The sequence below is a fragment of the Macrobrachium rosenbergii genome, chromosome 44 (assembly GCF_040412425.1).
Source record: "Macrobrachium rosenbergii isolate ZJJX-2024 chromosome 44, ASM4041242v1, whole genome shotgun sequence".
Lineage (NCBI taxonomy): Eukaryota > Metazoa > Arthropoda > Malacostraca > Decapoda > Palaemonidae > Macrobrachium > Macrobrachium rosenbergii.
In genome coordinates, this window is record NC_089784.1 from 30,570,480 (window position 1) to 30,592,187 (window position 21,708).

Consider the following 21,708-nt stretch of genomic DNA (forward strand, 5'->3'; position numbering starts at 1 on the left):
TTGACTGGAAGACTAAATGCTAAAAATCCAAGAAGCTCCATAACATTTGCATAAGTTGTACAGAAAGTATGATAATTAGAAATGAAACCTTTGCTAAAGCTTTGTCACTTGCTAATTTGAATATTAAACTCAAGGTTCAGGTTAAGATACAGCTTTTTGTGTCATTCTGAGTTTGCTGTGGGCAGAGAAGTAATTTTTCTGGGTTAACGCTGAACTATGGTCCACTCATGTCTACTGCCACACATGGTTATTTTGTAACAATACTGTTAAAAGGAAGAAATAAAGAGAGAGAATAAGAAGAGGGGGAAAAGGAGGCTTTGGGACAAGAGATCAAGAATGCACAGAGTAAAGAAGTGATTGTACAGTTTTATGCCAGATGTGGTTATTTTGTGCATGACAAGAATTGAGAGAGAGAGAGAGAGAGAGAGATATTAATGTGCATAAGTTTGATGTAAATGGCCATTCAATGAGTTCAGCCAAAATGCTGCCGGATACTTAATTTTTTGGGATAACCTTTATAAATGAATGAGATGTTCAAACAAGGAGGACCTGCATAAATTATTGAGGGGTAAGATTGTTTGATCATGCTGTGAAAATACTGGAGTGGGTGCAGTAAAAAGGCTGAGAAAAAAAAGAGTTAACACTGTCAAGCGTCAAGCTTGACTTCATGCCAAAGGAATCAACAGCGGATTCTTTATAATAAGATAACAACAGGAAAAGTACCATACTCTCCTGCATTAAAAATAGGTAGTGTAATATTTCTCTGCAAAGAGGAAGAGATTATACCTTGAGAAAACATTTGATAATACCAACATAAAGAATCAGGCCAAGATGAGCTTTGCTAAGGCTGAGGAACCAGAAAACCTCATTAATGTAGATGCAGGGTAATGATGGTGTCAACTATATCAAAAGACTTTAGGATCAAAGGTGAGGGCCATCTAGGATCAGCAGTGAGCCTTGTGCTGTTCATTATATTACAGGAGGAAGTTACAAAGGAGTGTGGAAAAGGAAGCCCGTGAGAGCTGCTAGCTATATGAATATATTGGTGTTAAAGCAGAATCTGAGGGCCAGGTTGTTGATATGTTTAAAATGAGGATAAGCGGAATGAAAGTGATAATGCAGAAATTCAACAAAAGCAAAGCAAAACTTACAGAAAGAACTGGAAAGGAAGGAAATGAAGAAGTACAATCATGAAAGCGGCTGGATGACTGTGTGAAAAGGGGATGTTCCATTTAAAATGGTTAACAGAATTCTGGTAAAGAAAAATTCACTGTAGTTGATGAGTATCCATCCTGTTTTTTATGAGAATATCTAAATTTACCCATGCTGTACAAGAGCAACTTTTTTTATCTGTTTCTCCATCATCTGTTAGATCTCAATATTCAAACAATGGAGTGGTGACAGATGTACTGTACCTAACGAGCAATATTCATTTCCATTCTTCAGATTAATACTGAAATACAGTAGTTAAGGGTCTCAACAACAATATACTACTAAGTATTGAATGTACAAGTAGCGTCACAAGAGATGTAAAATGTATATATGGAGTAGGAGATTTTTGATGTTCAAAATGTGCATAAATGCTTGACCAGTGTGGTAAGAAGTGAAGGACAGATGTATGTCTACTAGCTGAAAAAAAGATGGAAATATCAAAGATAGATGACTTACGCATGTGATTATTATCATCCTTAGTGTCAGGCAGTTTAAAAAGAAAGAAATTTCGAAACACTTGACTTACATAGGGCTGGACTGAAGGATTTATGAAAACGGATGAGGAACCATTTCTAAGAAAAAGCATCAGATTTGGAAGCAGAATGAGGAAAACTCATAGCAAGGCCCACAAAATCATGGAAAAAGGAGACAGATGAAGACAATTTGATAGTTCAGGTAGAAAATGCACATGATATACGAGAGGGGAGAGAGTTCACTACAAAAAACCCTACTGAGGTTAAAACTGACAAAATCATTAATGCTGATGATGGGTCACATGAGCCATGGTAATAATATTTAAAAAACACAAGTGGTAATTTTATGAGCAAATGAGATGTTACATAGTCACTGTATAATACGAGGTATACAATATAAATGAAATCATTTGGTGGGTTCAAATCCATACAAAAGGACATTTATTCCACATTTTAAGATATACAAATAGATCTGGCTATAATCTAACAACACAATAAATTCAGTAATGGTGAATGGTTTGGTCAAAATAGTTTGTGTACCATCCCTTCTGAAAGTCTGACATTAAAATTCTGGCTCAGTACGTTCTACTGCAACTCAGTTACCTTTGCACTTTACATAAACCCAGCCAGGTTGTGCAAGTTTGAGTTTCACTGTCAAGATTTAGAAATCTGCACTTTACATAGTATGCACTGTCGAACTTCTCAGTTCCAGAGGTCCTTTATCCCTCACACCGTTGGACTGTGGAACAGCCTCCCAGAGATGTGCAATTGGAACTTCAGAAGTTCAAGCAAAGGTGCAATGCATTACTACCCTAAAACTCTTCTTGCATTTTAATACATTTTATCTGTTTATTCACTTATTTTTTTCTTTTTAAATAAGTGGGATCTCTTCTCTATGTATTTCCCTTTACCTCCTCTTACTTCTTCGTAATGAATACCATATTCTTTGGAAGCTTGAATTACGAGTCAATGGCCCCTGTGGGCATGTTCCATATGAATGGGTTTCATCTTCTGAATAATAATAATAATAATATAATAATAATAATAATAATAATAATAATAAAATAATAATAATAATAATAATACCCCCCCAGCTAACACAAGTTTGAGCTTTGCTTTGTCAAGATTTAGGAACTAACCGAGGGGTAAACAACTTCACTGCTCCTGTCTCATGTAACATAACACTTGAATAAGCACTTCGGCTTCCTGTATACATAACTACATGTACAGTACTCACCTTTAGGCCTACGCCTAGTTTTAGAATGCAAAATACAACATGAAACAAATTTTCCATGCAGAGGTCCAACTTACTTAGTTTCAGGAAGACGAGCCTGGCTCACTTTGTAGTCAACATTCTTCAGGTCAAGATTTTTTATTTCAGAATAATGAGCGGCTGTCAATTGCTTCAGTAGCTGGTGCCCGTGATAATTAACAGCCTGGGTAACCAGCTGACTATCCATATGTCTGTCTTCCATTTTTCAGCTGAAAAAATGTGGACATAAAAAGATTACAAACACAGAGCAAAGAATACAACATGTTCTAAGTAAATGAAAATCTTAACAACCACAAAGCGTGCTACACACAGTCAGCTGGATAATCAGATAATGTGTAGATTTCCAACAGCAGCCATGATGGTGACTATGAAAGAGGCAGCCAGTAAATCTATGATTATCATGACACAAATAGAAACTATTTCTAAAGGTCACTTGAATGTGTGTCCTCTTTAATAATCTTTAATAGAAAATTAATCATCATAAAGAAATTATATAAAAAATGTTTATACCAATTATAATTCTTTCACATGTAAATCAATTATTCTACGATTGCTAATTATGAGCCCATACAATTCCGGCAGCCACTCCACAGAGGAATCATGTTCCTGTTTCCACATCAAGTGTACATCCCAATCCAACAGTGACCCTACTAGCAAGTTGTGACCATTCTTTGTGCAGACTGAGCCAGCTGAAATAATGATGGGTAGGAATGGCTCATGGAAAATAATGGGTTTGTATACAAAAAGTGGGAAGCCTTGCTGCCTTAAGAGATACTGTAATGTGAACCAGACCCTACAGTGCCAAGGAAACTCTTGGGCTAACAAGAGTTAAATGTTATTATCAAATCAAATAAGTGTTGTAGCTTGACAACCTGCACGTGTGTGTAGGCTTAAAAAACTTAGATTCTGGTGGAGCCAACGTAAGTATAGCTGTTGAAGCAACTTCTCCAAATTAACCCTTTGTGAGCAGGCGTCTTCCACTGATACTTGTTTATAGCTTTGGGGCTATGTCCGGGTATTGTCCTCTGACGATCAACATTTCGTGCCATACACTTTGAACGAATTTTGGGTGAAAAGTGTTCAAATAAGTTAAGTATATTTTAGTTTGACCAGACCACTGAGCTGGTTAACAGCTCTCTTAGGGCTGGCCCGAAGGATTAGACTTATTTTTACATGGCTAAGAACCAACTGGTTACCTAGCAACGGGACCTACACCTTATTGTGGAATCCGAACCACATTATGACGAGAAATGAATTTCTATCACCAGAAATAAATTCCTCTAATTCTTCATTGGCGGCTCAGAGAGTCGAACACTGGGCCAACAGCATGCCAGTCGAAAGCTCTACCACCCCTCCAAAGAAGAACTATACATGGGCCATAAATGACTTCTGGCAACCCTTACACGGCAACTACAGTGGTTGAGTAGAGGAAAGAGGGAGATCAGTTTGACTTGGGGTGTCATGGGCGATGTACTGCAGCTCCCCATACCAAGATGTCTAATAAATATTTTACAATAAATACACAGTACTCAGAATTTGTTACTGATTTTAATTATTATCTGTTATAATATTGTGTGAGCTGTAATTATAATTTTACAAAATACAAAAAACATAAGAAAAAACATTCATAACTTGGTAAAATTAACATATTTTTAAGACTCTTTTGGAAAAGAGGCCCCGCACAGGGTTGGAAATATTAAATTTCAACTTTGCATGGAAGGTACAAAAATTTGTTAGAATTTTTTTCTTATACCATGTGCATATACATATCTTCCTCTTACCACTGATTTTTTTTTTTTCATTGGTCATCCTTAAATTTAGCCTGGTCTAGGGGTGCGTTTAATATATATTTAACCTGGACTGTGAGGGTTAAGTAGTAGTCTGGGATTCCCCACCATGAGGCTCAGCAAGTCTGGATATCACTTCCGCTGATCTTAAAAATACCTACCAACTTATAATTATGTTTACACAGTGGCAGATTTTGCCTAAAACTAAGTATACTTGGGGGAATGGTGGAAAAGTATCAGCTTCTAGGCTTTCACAGGGAACCATGTAGTGGTCAATTCCCCAGTGGGTAGCCTCTCGTTCCTGTGAGCAAGTTTATTACAGTTCTTCACACTTTCTACAGTATATCTTCCAGAAATCCAATGGGTAAAAAAACCTCTCAGCTGGAAGTAGCTGATTCTGCCAGCCACAACATTTGGCAACTACATCATACTTTCATGAGACACACCTGAGTACCTGTGCCATGTTTTGTTCCTCTGTTCACATAAAAATATCTATAGATAGATGGCACTTTCAAAGGGGACTTAGTTGTTTCTTCATTTTCCAGATAGGCCACTGCAGTACTTCCCTAACAAGTGAGGAATGAAGCCTTAAAGAACTAGAAATTATACTTAAACACCTAGAATACTGATGTGAAGGCTTCCTCGGTAATACATCCTAACCAAATCTAAACTGTGTAATGTGTTACCTAAAGCTACACAGTATTAAAGCCATATCAACAGATTTAAACAAAAGAATAAAATAACCTACATGGCCAAGTTATAATACTTCATCAGTTATAAACTTTTAAGATTTGCTTTTCTGACTTATGATGCTTCAGAGGGCAAACATGGGAGTTTTCATGAGTCTGGAAGTCTAATATAAACTGACAAAGAATAACTGAAATTTTTACTGAAAAAAGTGGCAAACCTGTAATGAATGACATGGGACCATAAACTTGGTGATGCAAATTAAAAAAAAAAAAAAAAAAACAGGTGCTGTTTACACCATACTAGTTCCAACAGGACCTCACAGAGGTAGCTGACAACTGTAGGTGGAGAAGACCAGGAACTTGGAAATTTTAAAAATCCTTCCTTCATTAACAAGTTAATACTTAGCTTATAAACAACTTGCCATTCACAGCCTTACTTTCCACAAGGAAAGTATGCCACAATCATCACCTTAGGGCCAATTGTGTTATTTATATCAGTGTAAACAAGAAATTAATCATGATATGTACCAACAAATTTTTAGGCCTATTCCATTTGCTTTCTACACTAAACAGCCTTAGCACAATGGAGCTACATGAAAACTGAATAGCCTATCATAGATGAGAGTAGCATACTGGATTGTGAAAAATCAGACAGTGAAAACATCCAGAAACTAGGCTAGTTTAAACAGTAATTCTAAAAAAGAGCTTTGCACAGAGATATTGTTAACCCTTTCGCTGCCCGGGACTGATCTCAGTCATCTAAAGGTCTTATCCATGACGTGGGACTGATCTCACCAGTCATCATTCTTTTGGTTCTAGTTAGGCAGCACGTAAGAGATAACATGGTTCCCTCTCATTTTTAAGAGCTTTTGTCTATATTCTAGTGACAAACGGCAATTTTTTATTTCCAACTCACAGGTTAATCTCAGGACAAGAGCTAGACCTTCAGTAACCATCAAAATGCTATACAGGGGGGAAGTTTCTCTCAATGATGAAGTAGTAATGAGGCTTTTATTTGGAAACAACAACGATAGTCGTACTCTTGAACTATCAGATAGTTCTGATAGTGCCAGTAATGAATATGGTGATGTTTAGATAATTTTTTACTTCAGGTTTTATCAGCAATGATCATAGGTCAGAGGAGGAAGTAGATTTGTCGAGCACCAGAGGCACTGAGTTAACAAAGAAAACTTCATAAGTTTTGCAAATGGAAGACCATTGCAAATTCACGTTCGTAAAAAAATGACATTTTTATAATAAAATAAGATTTTATATCATACTTACCTGTTGTTTACATATAGCTGTAATTCTCGATCTCGACAGAAAATTCAAAACTGGCGGTCCCGCTAATATATGGTCAGGTGATACGACTACCCCGCCCTCTACCGGGGTACCTGGATCCATTTCCATCAACAACTAATCATATTTTCTATGTCCCCTTGTCCCTTGCGGGAGGCGGGTGGGAATGTTTTATATGTAAACAACAGGTAAGTATGATATAAAATCTTATTTTATTATAAAAATGTCATTTTATACATGAACTTACCTGTTGTTTACATATAGCTGATTGCCACATTGAGGCGGTGGGGCATGGACAGCTGTAAGTGTTAAATGGAAAAAACCTGAGATCATCAGGCTAAGAAAAACGTCTTAACTTTGGATCCTTACCTGCTAAGGAAGCTGTTTTCTCGGTTACTGCCTCTGTAACCTGCTATCCTTAGTGCAACTGCGGGCCTAGTAGCTCAGGCAAAAGGTTGCTATATGGAGAAAGGTCTGTTGGCCCAGCCGTCTTCGACACAATCAACCAAAGCATATAATGCCCCTGCTCAGGGCGCAGTACTCAAAGCATCCACCATCATATCACCCAACCATAAAAACTCACACCAACCTATCAAAATTAGACCTACTAGGCCATCTAACCTCTTAGGCTCTAGTAGTCGACCAAAAGAAAATTCTGCACCCAAGGAAACTAAGGAGAGGATCTAGAGCCTCTGGTTTCCCTTGCCCATCACCGTGTCAGACGTGATAAAGGGCCCAACGTACTGCAGTCTTCATATGTGGTTTGGATCTGTCTCAGATAATGCGAGGCAAAAACAGACGAACATCTCCAATAAGTTGAACTTAGAATGTCCTTTAAAGCCATGTTCTTCTTGAAGGCTAAAGAAGTTGCAATAGCCCTAATTTCATGAGGCCTCACTTTAACTAAGGAAATCCACATCCCTTAATTCCTTGTGTGCCTCCTGAATCAGTTCTTTCAAAAGGAAAGCAATCCCATTTTTAGATAGAGGGTTCTTGGGGTTCTTAGTTGAGCACCATAAAAATCATGAGTTCCTCTTACACTTCTGGTCCTGTCCAGATAGAATTTCAAAGCTCTGACCGGACAGAGAAGTCTCTCCGTTTCTCTTCCACTCAAGGAGGATAGGCTAGAAATGGGAAATTCCTGGCCATGGATTACTAGGGTTTTCGTTCTTAGCTAGGAAACCCAAGGTGAAGGAAACTACAGCCTTATCCGCACAAAAACCAACTCTTTTGTCCAGAGCATGAATCTCACTTACTCTCTTTGCCGAGGCCAGTGCCAAGAGAAAGAGAGTTTTCTTAGTTAGATTCCTAACGGAGCAGGAACTCAAAGGCTCAAAAGATTTGGAGGTAAGCCACTTTAGCACCACATCCAAATTCCAATGCGGTACACAAAGAGATTTGCCTTTAGTGGTAGCAAAGGATTTACGGAGTTCTGCAATATCTTTGTCCGAGGAAAGGTCTATACCTCTATTCCTGAAAACTGCCACCAGCATACTCCTATACCCCTTAATCGTGCTGACAGCCAATTTCTTCTCCTTGTGCAGAAACAAAAGAAAATCCGCCACCTGGCTTAGAGTCGTAGAAGTGGAAGACACTCCAGACTCGGAGCACCACTCCCTGAAGCGCTTCCACTTACAACTTGATGACCTTTTGAGACGAGGGCCTGGTTGATCTAGCCATTGCCTGCGCCACTCTTTCTAGAGAAGCCTCTCCTCCTGTAGAGTCGCTGAGAGTCTGAACCCTGTCAGATTTAGATCTGACGGGTTCCTGTGGAACTTTCTGCTGTGCAACTGGCACAGAAGGTCTGGTCTGAATGGCAACCTCCTTTGGCCAATCCACTACTTTCTCCAGTAGCTCTGGAAACCATGATCTTCCTGGCCACCATGGAGCTATAAGGATCATTGACACACCTTTGTGTGCTCGAAACTTTCAGGACTTCTCCCAGCATCCTGAAGGGAGGGAATGCATAAAGGAAGAGACCCGACCAGTCCAGGAGCATGGCATCCACCGCTAATGCTTCTGGGTCTGGAACAGGAGAGCAAAAAGAGAGGTAGTCTGCGGTTTTCCCTCGTTGCGAACAGGTCTTGCATGGGAGTTCCCCAAACCTTCCACAGGCCTTGGCAGACTTTCTGGTGGAGGGTCCATTCCGGCCGGAATGACCTGGAGTGACCTGCTGAGGATATCCGCTCTACGTTGAGAGCTCCCGGGATGAAGCGAAATACTAGCTCTATGTTCTTGGTTGCCGCCCACAAAAGCAGGTCTTTTGCGATCTCGAACAGAGAGAGGAGTGAGTGCCTCCTTGTTTCTTCACGCACGCCAGAGCTGTGGAGTTGTCCGAGTGCACTACTATCTTTTTGTTTTCCACCAGAAGCACCTTGTTCCAAGGCTAGATGTATTGCCTTCAACTCTTCTCGCATTTATGTGCCAGTCCCGTTGGGATGAAGACCAATTGCCTGACACTTGAAGATCCCCAATGTTGCTCCCCAACCCTCGTCTGAAGCGTCGGAGAACAACATCAGGTCTGGGTTCCTCTGTCTCAGTGACAAACCTCGATCTAGTTTGCTCCTGTCGTTCCACCATGACAGGTCTTGCTTTACTTGAGTGGATAGAGGAAAAACAAACGAATCTGTGTCTTTCTTCCTGTTCCAGATCTGCTGTAGGAAGAACTGAAGAGGTCTCATGTGTAGCCTCCCCAGACTGACGAACATCTCTAGCGATGAGAGGGTGCCTAAAAGGCTCATCCATTCCTTGGCAGAACAAGTCTTGGCTGCCATCAGGTATCTCACTTTCAGCAGGCATTTCTCGATCCTTTGAGGCGTCTGGTTCCAAAAAATAAGTCCTGAAAGAGAACTGAGTTCATCCGAACTCCCAAATAATTCAAAGTCTTGAGATGGAGAGAGCCCTGAGAAAACTTTGGAAGATTTACTATGAGTCCCAATTGAAAGTCGGTGAGATCAGAAAGGGTCCTTTGTAGGTCTCCATCAATCCTTTGTTCAGGGCGATTTTGGAACCCAGAAACAGACGGTTGTGGAACCCGGAGATGAAGGTTCGAGGACTGCTTCTATGGCTCCCTTTTGAAGGAGGGAAGTAACTTCCTCCTCCAACACCACAAGTTTCTCTGAGTCCCTGGATGATACGTTGAAGTCTACTGGCGAAGACTTTAAAGGAGGACTCTCTGAGAAGGGAATGGTGTAGCCTTCTCTCAGAACGTTGATCACCCAGGGTTCTGCTCCCTTGGCCTCCCAAACTTGCCAGAACGACTTTAGTCTGGCTCCGACCTTGTTGCATGAAGGACCTTGAACTCATCGGGTTGGTACCCTAGCTTTCTGGGGATGAAAAGAGAATTTTCCTCTTCCCCTAGCACGGGAAAAGGGCCGAGAAGGAGTACCCGAGAAGGCCTAGAGGAAACAGGGAAAGAAGGCTTGGGTACTACTGGAGAAGTCGAAAACCTGGGTCTTTTCAAGAATGAGCCAGTAGGTCTTGAGTAGACTTCCGTGAGAGAGCCTCGAAATTTCCCTAACTAACGTGGGCGGGAAAAAGGGATTCCTTAAGCAAAGGAGCAAAAAGAAGAGCAGATTTCTGGTTCCTGGAGACTCCTCTGCGACAAACGAAATCCAATGTGCTCTCTTCTTCAAAATGCCGGTAGCAGACACTGAGGCAATTTCTGACGTTCCTTCCGTGATGGCCTTGTCCAGGCAGGCCAAAATAGCATCAAGATCTGTAGCAGTCTTGGGGAAGATCACAGACTTTCACTATCCTGCTCAAGGCTCCTATAGACCAGTCAATAAAAGAAAAGATCTCCAAGATCCTATAGGAACTCTTCACCAGATGGTCAATTTCCGAAGACAATGCGACTTTGGACAAAGAAAAAGCTGAGCGAGGGCAGAATCCACAAGGCTGGAGAAATCCCCTTGAGAGGAGGCAGAGTCTCCCAAGGAAAGACTTCCCCAGTCTCATACCACGAACGAGACTTAAAAGACAGATGAGAGGGGGAAAACAGAAAGATGTTTTACCCTGAGATCTTTTCTTGCTCAACCATCCTTCTTGCCTTCGGAGAGCTCTTTCAAAGTTTCGAAACAGACAGGACCAGCTTCAGAAATCTAGAGGAAGGAGGTTTAAAATCCTTGGCAAACTGCGTGGAGGAGACGAAGGGGAAGCTGGAGCAAAGTCTTCTTGAAAAGTTCTTCAAAAAGTTGTAAGAGATGCTTAAAGTTGGACGTAGGAGCAGACGGAACATCATCTACTTCGAAACATCGGAAACTGGGGAGAGAATCTCTAGAAGCAGTTGGAGCACCGGCGGATAGAAACGTCTCCGGGAGCCAAACTTCGTTATCCTCTTGAGTATCGCGAACGCCACCGAGGCGCCAAGTGCTCCGACCAGCGTGCGATCCGAAACATGAGCTTGAGAGGAGTCAGAGCCTTAGAAGATCCGAGAGCCAAAGAGGGGGCCAAAAACCACGGTAGCGCTAGAAGCGCAAACATTGTGCGCCTTGGAAACGTGTTTTGGAGGCGCCAAGCGCCAAAGTAGCGTCGTGAACGGCCGGTGCGGGCGCAGAAGTGGCGCCAGGAGCGCGATCGGAAGCGGAGCCAGGCGCCGCGGCGAAGTGGCGCCAGGTGCGTGAGCGGGAGCAGAGACCGAGCCTCAGTTGCAGAAGGAACCTGAAGTGCTGGAGCTTTAAAACCTTCAAAAGTCTCAAAATCTTGTCCAATTTGTCCTCTTGCGAAAGGGGGCAGGAACCGGAGGCATAAAAAGCCGACTTGGGATCCAACGGGAAGGAAGCCGCTACTTGCATGCTAACAGGAGGATCCGGCGCTAGTAACTACGATCCGTTCCTAACGTACATCCGGACTGCCTGAAGAAGAAGAGATCTCTGGGCTATCCCAAAAGCTACAAGACGGAAGAGGAGAACGCGTGCGAAAGTTTCTTGATAGGAACTTGACTTGGAGAGGAAGCTCAACGTCTCTTTCAGCGGCCTACTAGACTCTGACTGCTTCCAACTCCTCCTCGAACTGAAACAGAAGCACAAGAAGACACTTCCGCATCGCTTTACTATAGCGTGAGGCTGCAACAGCCTGGGACGCAACAGGACTGTTAGAGGGAGCAACTGCTCGTGAGCAGACCCCACTCGCCTCCCTTCGAGATGTTCGGCATGTCTTCTCCTGAGCCCTGGGAGCCGGACAGATGCCTCACCTAGGAGAGCGAGGGGACGAACAGTCACCTCCTCCACAACACTATCACTGCGCAACACTTCGATGTCTCAGACATCGACTCACATCCTGGCCAATCTTCTCTATCGCAGAGAAAAGAGCCGAAATCTTACCATCAAATTCTGCCCGAAGGTCTGACACGGTAGTGGGTTCGGAAACAACAGGTTCGGGGCAGGAATAGGAACAGGAGGGGTAACAGGAACAGAACAAGAGGCAATACTACTCCTACTCTGGGAGGAACTTCTGGAAGCCTTACGTGCCCTATCTTTACTTAATTTTGCCTGATATTTAGCCAACTTTTGCCAATCAAGCACAGACAAAGACGAACATTCATCACATCTATCCAGATTCGTGCACAATTTCCCTCTACAGTTAGAGCAAGAAGAGTGAGGGTCTATGTTAGACCGAGACATTCGAGTTTTACAACCCCCCAATATCTAATTTGAGATCCTGAATCAGACATAACTAGAAAAATCTCAACCAAAGCCAAAAACAAGCCAGAACCGTCAACAAAAGTGGGTACTTCACCAAAGAAAAAACGAAAAAGCACCGATGAATTTCCTGAAGAGGAGCAGACGACTAGTCGCCGGCCCGACAGAGAAAATATGATTAGTTGTTGATGGAAATGGATCCAGGTACCCGGTAGAGGGCGGGTAGTCGTATCACCTGACCATATATTAGCGGGACCGCCAGTTTTGAATTTTCTGTCGAGATCGAGAATTACAGCTATATGTAAACAACAGGTAAGTTCATGTATAAAATCAGTGCTCTGAAACTTTTATTGGAGATAATAAATTCACATTTTCTACCAAATGTCAAGTCTATTTCTTATTATTTTTGTGAGGTTTTTCCAAATCAAATTTTGGCCAAAATTAAGCATTCAAAGTTTTTAATAATTTTCATACTAAACGAAAATGGCATTCTTTACTTCATGCTTTGAGAGGTATCACACTGAATGAAGCACCAATAAAAGCTACATAATTCAGCATTTCGATAATTATCTCCATATTTCATATTTTATCACTCTACTATAACAAAAATTATAATAACATTATAGTACAGTGTAACATTACTGTATAACTGCAATGAAAATAACAGAGAATCAAAGTCCATATATAAAAGGAAGAAAATTAGTCAGTTACATGATTTGCAGGGCACTGATCTTGTCACTAGTGGTGATAACAGGCTTGCAATGATAGGGTTAATTAAATTCATTTTCTGAGTGAACAATATAGAAAAGGGTGTAGGCCTATATGATGCAGTGCAGGTAAGAAAACTTGAAAAATTTATTGAAATAACGTGAGAAATTTACCACTTGTTTAACTTACGCAGAAAAGCTCTGCTGGAGGCCATGTTTAGTAACAGCCACTCGGGGATAAACATAAAACATAAACAAAGAACAGCGAATTTCTCACATTATTTCAGTAAATTTCTCAAGTTACATCACCTGCACTGTGTCATATACACCCTTTTCTATACTGTTCAATTAAAACATTTCATTAGCAAAGAATATCTCCATGCAGAGCTCAGTAATTGTAAAGGAGATTGCCAAAAGAAGATATCAGTTATTATAATTCCTTGACTGAAGAATATAGCTACTGTAATGGTATCTATAATGCAGTGCAGGTGAGAAAATTTGAGAAATTTACTGAGATAATGGAAAGGCAATCATCTTTTGTTTATACTACTGTTTTCATCACCAAAGGGCTAGTACTAAGCATGGCATCCCACAAAACTTTTGCCATGTTTAGTACCAGCCCCTCAAGGATGCACATACTGTAGAAACATAAATCTAAGATGGCAAATTTCTCAAATTATCTTACATCTGCTGTATTATATGCACCCATTTCTATATTGTTTGGTAAAAAAAAATTATATTAACAAACGGTATCTTCGTGCATCCATCTCCTTTACAATTACCAAGGTGCTTTTATTTAGATGGTAATTCTAAGGAAGTGGCCAAGACTCGAAGGGTAGTAGATATCCTTCCCGAAGGACATTCGCTATCCAGGTCTCGGCTCTGTATCGCTGCCATGTTGCCCACTGGCACGACAGGCACACCCCCACCTTCAGCAGCAGTAGGGGGGAATGCCACCCCTAGCATTTCCCATTCTTCTTCTTCCCCTTGCCCCCTTTACCGGATTGGAAAGCGGGCTGAAAGGGGCGGGAAGACACCCTTTCCAGAGGAAGAAGAAGTCTGGGTGTTTCCACAGGATCCCTTCGAAGACTGGGACTTCTTAGGGGACGAGGAAGAGCTAGCCTGACCCAAGGGCCTGGCCACAGTGGGACGCGAAGACCCAGAGGTCTTGGCCACTGCCTGGTGAACAAGGCGGTCACTGTCATTGGCCCAATGGTTGTCCACTGCAGCATCCACCAACTCCCTAGGGAAGAGAGAGGTAGACCCCAGCAACGGTTTGTTCGGCAGGGTCATTGGCGTCTCGGGCCCAACGGACCTGGCAAAACAAGAAAGAACAGCGTCTCTCCACTTCAGGACCAGGCTGGCCCAAAGGTTTGCCATCTGGTGGGCGAGGTAGGAGATGGCTCTACCTCCAAACTGGCATAGTCTTCCCGAAAGCCGAGTCTTCCCGAGGTACAATAGCACCCAAGGAAGCAGCCACTTTGGATACTGTGAATGACACAGATCCAACCAGGAGACTGCCTGGAAAGCTGCCATGGCAGTGGCTTCCAGGGTTGCTGCCTCTTGCTGAGAGAGGGAAATATTCTCTAGAAGAAGAAGGCTGGATGTTCCCACGGGATCACTTCGAAGACTGGGACTTCTTAAGGGACAAGGAAGAGCTAGCCTGACCCAAGGGCCTGGCCACAGTGGAACAAGAAGACCCAACGGTCTTGGCCACTGCCTGGTGAACAAGGCGGTCGCTGTCATCGGCCTGACGCTTGTCCACTGCAGCATCCACCAACTCCCTAGGGAAGAGAGAGGTAGACCCCAGCAACGGTCCGTTCGGCAGGGTCATTGCCAACTCAGGCCCCTCGGACCGGGAGAAGCAAGAAAGAACGGAGTCTCTCCACTTCAGGACCAGGTTGGCCCAAAGGTTTGCCATCTGGTGGGTGAGGTAGGAGATGGCTCTACCTCCAGACTGGAATAGTCTCCCGAAAGCCGAGTCTTCCCCAGGTATGATAGCGCCCAATGAAACAGCCACTTTGGATACTGCGAATGACCACAGATCCAACCAGGAGACTGCCTGGAAAGCTGCCATGGCGGTGGCTTCCAGGGTTGCTGCCTCTTGCTGAGAGAGGAAAATACTCTCTGCAGTAAGTTGCTGCAATGAGAGACCCGAGCCTAGGCGAACCAGGTCCAGGTCAACCTGCTTAGTTGGCAATGACCTCTCCGAGGGCGTAAAGAAGTGCTTCTGACGAGGCAGAGGAGGGGGAAGCAGCTTGTCTGAGCGGTTCGATTGCAGGGAATTGTCCTGCCCAGACATAAGACCATTCACTTGATCGAGGACCCCCTCAGCAAGTGTGGACCACGGCAGCCAACCAAAACCTTGGGTTCCTTCTTTGGTCCCCAAAAGGATTCGAGGCGCAAAGGATGATCCACAGATGAGGCCGTGGTCCCTTCCCCAAGGTCGTTGTGCTGACGAATCAGCACAATTACCCCAGCAAAAGTCCTCTGTATCTCGGGGGTGTCCGCGTCCTGGGGAAGAGGGCCCTCAAGTCCTTACAGGGTGCGGTCCTCCCAATCTACTCTTCCTGCAGGAGGGAGAACCTCGGCAGACCCCTGTGATCCTTCCTGCACCACGCGGGCGTACGACCTGGCCGACCTGAGGACCAAGCCCGGCACATACACCCCCGAGGTAGAACTCTGGGTAGACCACTCGCCGGAGTTCTTCCTGTCTGACTCTCAGGAGGTAGAGGGGACATGCGAGGAGGATTGGGCACCCCCACTGGTCTCGCTGGCAGGACTAACAGGAGCAGCGGGCCGGGAGCGGTCACCAACCCTCAGTGGTGGCAGCAACCTAGGTCGAGGAGAACACTGTCACCTCGGTGAAGCTTTCTCCTGAGGAGAGCTGAGCAGCTCATTCGAGTCAAGCCGCGCACTTGGCTCCCCCGAGCCAGGCTGGCCCCGCAAACTCGGCTGGAGACTGGGGGGAGTCGAGAGCGCGACTGGCTGGCAAGAACTTGTGCTGTCCTCTAGACGCGCCCCAGTCTTCTTCGAGGCCAAAACCTCTCAGGAAGACTGAGCAGGGGACCTCTTCTCTGTCTCACCAGGTGTCCGGACCCAAGGGACTGGCGCACCTTCCCGGAAACCTTGCTTGGCACTCGAAGAAGTGCCAGCAGGAAGAGTTGGAGCACCTGCATGCCCGGACTCTTTCTCCTGTCCTGTGCCTGAGTTGGTAAGGAGAGAGGTTTCTCTGGTACCAGACCGGGGTACTCGGGTCTCCTTAGAGACCCAGGTACTCGGCGCGGCTCGCGAATGAGTGTCCGACACAGAACCGCTGGCCTTAGAAGCGGGATTCTTCGGCATAGCGGGGGAGTGCAAACTGTGGTTTGCACGCCCTCAGCTCCTGATACGACTACCAGGGGGTCAATGAATCAGTTCCCTGGCCCGTGGACCGGGAAGAGCCAACAAGAGATCCCACTGCCTCCCCTGTGGAAGGAGGCAGTCCCATAGAAGGCTCGGGGCGAGACTTCTTTGGGGTGAGGAGAGACATGCTTCTTCTTCTTTGGCTGGCGAGCCTCAGAAGAAGAGGAAGAAAAGGTAGCAGACGACGAGGACAATGAAGATGAAGACAACGACGACACCCTCCTAGACCTCTTCTTCGACTTCTTCTTCGTCATCTTCTTCTGGATGGCGGTCAGGTCCCCCATCCATGAGGGAGCAGCAGAAGACACAGGCACAGCCAGGGGAGCCAGGGAAGCGGGTGCAACCCGGGTAGCGGAGTCGTTGGTTCTTGGGCCAGCAGCTACCAGGGCAGGTGGAATAACGCGGGAGCCAGGAAAGCCAGAAGACGGTGCGTGGGTTAAGGGTATGGGTGGAGCATGAGCGGAAGCCAGGCCGGGCCGAGAGTCAGGGTAACCAGGAGCCGGAACCAGAGTCAGGAATGAGCGTTGGTCGGTAACAAGAGCAGGCATGGAGATGTATGGCACCGATGATGTCACCATTCTTGAGGGGCCAGGAAACCAGGAGGCAGCGGCATGGTATGGAGCATGGCAGCTTGCCGAATGATGTCATGGTGACTGTAGTGGTGGTGGATGTGGTAGCTGTGTGGGTTGTCACTGGAGAGCCTGAGAGCCTGACAGATGGGATACCAGACCCTCCAGTGATGGAACGGCAGGAAGACCCAGGTGCAGCCAGGTAGAAGTGAGGTCAGATGCCTGGCTACCGAGAGGCGCTTCCACCGCCAAACCTGAGGAAGAAGCCAGGTCAAATACAGAAGCCTCTACTCGTTCTGGGGGAAAAAAATTCTTCCCCGGAGCGAGGAGAAACCCCAGAGAGGATGTCCTGATTGTCTGCTCCCCTGCGGCCTTCCACACCCGAAGAAACGAATGAAGAAGGGGAGGGGGAGTCCTCACCTGAGGGAGAGGCAGCAAGAAGGGGAAGCTTGCCGGGAGGGAGAAACGATCCTGACGGGTCAGCCACCAAGGGAGTCATCAGGGGCCTATAATCCTCAGATGACGCCTTGACAGGCTTCCTTCGGCACTGTCTCCTCCCCTCAAACTTCGCCCACTGCTCAGCAGACCAGGAACAAACTTGGTACAAGGAGAAGCACGTGAACACACACGTCCTCTGCAGGTGGGGCAGAGGGCGTGTGGGTCCATATCCACGCTAGAACGAAAACTATTCCACCTCTTCCCTCCCATCCCAGGATACACGCGCTGGGGGAAGGAGGGCTTACAGGGTTTGTCCACATTCATGTTGATAATAACAATCAAAAATAAGAAAGATCCCACCAGGAAAAACAGCTCAAAGGAGGTCAGGGCAGAGAGCAAGAAAACACGCCTGCAGCGCACGACAGCCGAAAGCAAATTGGAATGTTTACATTCGGGCAGGCTGTACCCCCGCCTCCCGGACAGTAATTAGCTGCCTAACCACCTTGTTCGAAAGTTCAACAGCCGTTTCCAGCTCCGCTGAAAGTAATTCCTAATGCAAAGGACCGATGGTTTGTATATCGTGTTGGAACAAATCAGCTAGATAATTATAAAAATATTAACACAGTAATTTTTAATTACGGTAAATATGTACGATGTAAATATTTAATGAAATTGACTTTGTAGCCACCATAGTAATGTATTTAACGTAATGCACACATCAGAGACGTAATTATGGGTGCGGTCTAACCAGACACCAGCTGTTTAAATGGCTCAGTTTGCCTCCCCTCGCCTTACCTGTAGGCCTATGAAGAAAATAATGAGGGAAGTATAACACACTAAGACTGTGGAGGAATTTCACAAAAACTAATTTACGGTCTTATAGACACCCTTTATAAGTTACATCAATTTAATGCAACTATATATATTGTTGCTATCTGAAATATAGCCTAGTATGTTATAAAGCCAACTGCATAGGCCTAGACTCCAGAGCCATACTATTGTTATTATTAATTATTATTATTATTATTATTATTATTATTATTATTATTATTATTATTATTTATAATACACTGTTGTTGTCATTCTCCAGAATCTGCACACAATAGGTGTGGCTGATAATGTCCGACCTTACTATAGTCTTCCATTCCTAAAGTAAAAGCAATATAGTAAAAAAATCAGAACTAATTGTATTTCTAATTGCGAAGATTACTCTCCACCGTACTTATTTATTTATTTTTTTTAAACTGAAGAAACCTCTCACCTTCTTCACATTTCTAATGACGCCAAGTTGCAACAACAAAACATTTTGCAACTTCGCTCAAAAAAAGATACAGTTCACTAAGCATGGTTTTAAAGTAATTTGTCCTCATGTGTACATAATTCCAGACCTAAATATAAACATTTTAAGAGTGAGATTAGACCTATGTAGCCTTGGCTATAGCCTAAGCTATGACTTGTAATAATTTATTGCAAGTATCGAAATCATGATCCTAACATTTGCTTTATACACAAAACTACAAAAGCAAAAAGAAGTAATAACTGAATTCATATCCCAAATGCATCAATTTTTATCATTAGACTATGCTATGGTTAACCTCTTTTTCACTCCACTGTAACATCCTCTTTCACAGTTTCACTGCATCCAGACTGACGGTTCCGGGAGTCACAGTGAGCTGGGGGATTCTTGCTACAGTAACGTATTTAGAAATATTATTGTAGCATGAAATATTTGGGTAGTATGGACGACCAAGGGACGCGCCCATAACTCATTAACGACGACTCTAAATGAAAAATTACATGGAATAAATGTTGCTCAGTGTCACGTTAAGTGATGGTTTTGCAGGAACTGCTGGTTCCCCGCTCGTTCCCTTTTGGGATTGCTGCCTCCTTACCTTCAAGTTTTTTTGTTTTGATGTTTTTGTCAAGCTGCCGTTTTTCTTGCTTCAGTTCTGGTAGGGCAGCGAATAAGTGGCAGCAGCAGCAGGCAGTTTTTGAGTCGGCGTTGGTCGAGTTTTTGAGCAGTAAATTGGAGCACGCCTGAGTGGAGCAGGTGGAGTGTGACCATACCACTGCTCATCTTTGATGACAGCGTGAGGCTGTCCTGACGTCTCCATCGGGGTATTCTGGTTTGTGGCGTCTTGTCCCTGTTGTGCAGCTGAGGGCTGTCTTGGTGACCCGATGGAGGACGTATGTTTGGTATTTTTTTTCTGCCTGCTGTTGTTTATTTTGCCTTTTTTTTTTTTAAAGCTACTTTTTTGTTTATTTAACTTGATTTTGTTTGTAGTGCTGCCTTTTTGGTTTTTCTTGTATTTAGGGTTTTATCTTTTACCAGACCTGACTCACTTGTAAATGTTGTAAATAAATTAATTTTAAGCTCATTTTATTGTTTTGTTGTTTTCCCCTCCTTTGTTTGTTGCATCTGCCGTCAGTCATGACAGCCCCGTCCTGAATGTTAAAGAACCTGCATAACGATTGCCAGATTCTACCCAAAAAGTAACTTACTTGACCAATTTGCTTGATTTTCCCTTGGGCTTATGGATTGAATACTTCGAACCAATCACAATGTGATCTACCAATATGATTCATTGGTCTAGGCCAACACCAGAATCACACGTTCTTTCTTTCTCGAACCAGCACGATGGAAGGTCACGACTTGATTTTGTTCCCAAAAGCGATACCTAGAAGGTGTTCCGTGTCCATTTCAGGCGTTTCTGGATTTAGTTAAGCGTGTCTATCTGCTCAAGAGCCGCCCAACATCCCCTATCTCTGATTTACTTTCCCGACCGTCCATGATAAGACCCTGACCAAGTAATTCCCACTCACCTGTTTGGCACCAGCAGTTGCAAAGAAGCCCAGGATAGTCGGATCAACGAAGCCGATACTGTTGCCTACATGATCGGACAGCAGCGACTTTGAATAAGGTAAGCAGAGCATTTACCTGCCTTTTTACATTTGTTTTCTTGCTAAGTTAGGTTATGTTTTGGAACAGACCCTAGTGTGCAGTTTGCTGTTTTTTGTAACCTGTGGCTACACTGAAAACAGATATTACCTCTTGCCAGAACATACGAGCTTGCCAAGAATCTTTCAAAGTGCAGATAGGGAGTGAAGCACCGTTCCGCTACCCTGAACTGACAGCAGATATGTTAAAAAAATCACTGTTACAAAATTAACGCCCATTCTAACGTAGGTAGGGAGGTAGGGAACAGCCTAACCGATGTTGCTTACGTAGGTTACAAGTAGCCTAAGCCAGCGATTTCCGTCTGCCCTAATATAGGTAAGGAATAGCCTACCATGGTTCTTATAGGCTACAAGTACCCTAGGCTAGCAGTTTCCGTAGGTTCATTAGGGTCTACTGTAAGGAGAGTGGCGGGACAACATTTTGTGTGCAGAGTACCGGGTCAGCCTCACGTATGTAATGTAGTGGGTCAGCCTCATGTATCTAGTTTAGCGGGTCAGCATCACATATGTACTTTAGAGGATCAGTCTTATGTATGTAGCCTAGCAGGACAACCTTTTTTTGGTATACAGACTAGCAGGTCAGAAACTAGCAAATTTTTTATGTTATGGCCAGCAGGAAACCCGACTTTTGATTTCCACCCCCCCCCATAACCCCGGTTCCCAACAGGGTCCCCCCTTACTGTTTATTAGTTTTCCAGTTTCTTCTTCTTTTGGCAACACGGACAAAAGCATGGTTTTCATTACCATTATGAAGCACAGAGGGAGCAATTTTTTTCGGCGCATTTTCTATAGCGAATTTTTGACGACAAAAGTGGGGCCCCGCGGTCATTCACAGGCTCCAAATATTTTTGCGTTAATTCTAAGCCGGCTGTCCGCGGTGAGCTAGACTCTGGCAATTGATGTTTTTTTATGTTATTTTACTTGCTTTACAAGAATTTAAAGTAATATTTTGTCGGTCGGCTGTAACTGAACTGTAATTGACCTTTGAAGACTACAAGACTTGAATTACTTAACGCGGGGTAGGTCTAAGCCAGCATCCTGCGGCGAGCCCACCAACCCCCTCCATAGCTAATACGGCAAAATTGTAACCAGTAAACACCCATAAAAATGCCAACCTAACGTACCGTAGGGGTGTTTACTGGTTACAATTTTGCCGTAGTAGCTATGGAGGGGGGTGGTGGGCTCGCCGCGGGATGCCAGCTTAGACCTACCCCGCGTTAGGTAATTCAAGTCGTGTAGTCTTCAAAGGTCAATTACAG

General features: G+C 44.1%; 1 protein-coding gene across 10 annotated transcripts in view; it reads right to left on the bottom strand.

The window, feature by feature from the left end:
• The window catches only part of LOC136829490 (tetratricopeptide repeat protein 14), a 105,360-nt gene that overhangs the window by 82,856 nt on the left and 796 nt on the right, over nt 1–21,708 (bottom strand). For all 10 annotated transcript variants that reach the window (XM_067088241.1, XM_067088237.1, XM_067088245.1 and 7 more), the window contains exon 2: nt 2,997–3,167. In XM_067088241.1, coding sequence (XP_066944342.1) covers nt 2,997–3,160 — 164 coding nt within the window. In that variant the 5' untranslated portion in view covers nt 3,161–3,167. The remainder of the gene's footprint in view (nt 1–2,996; nt 3,168–21,708) is intronic.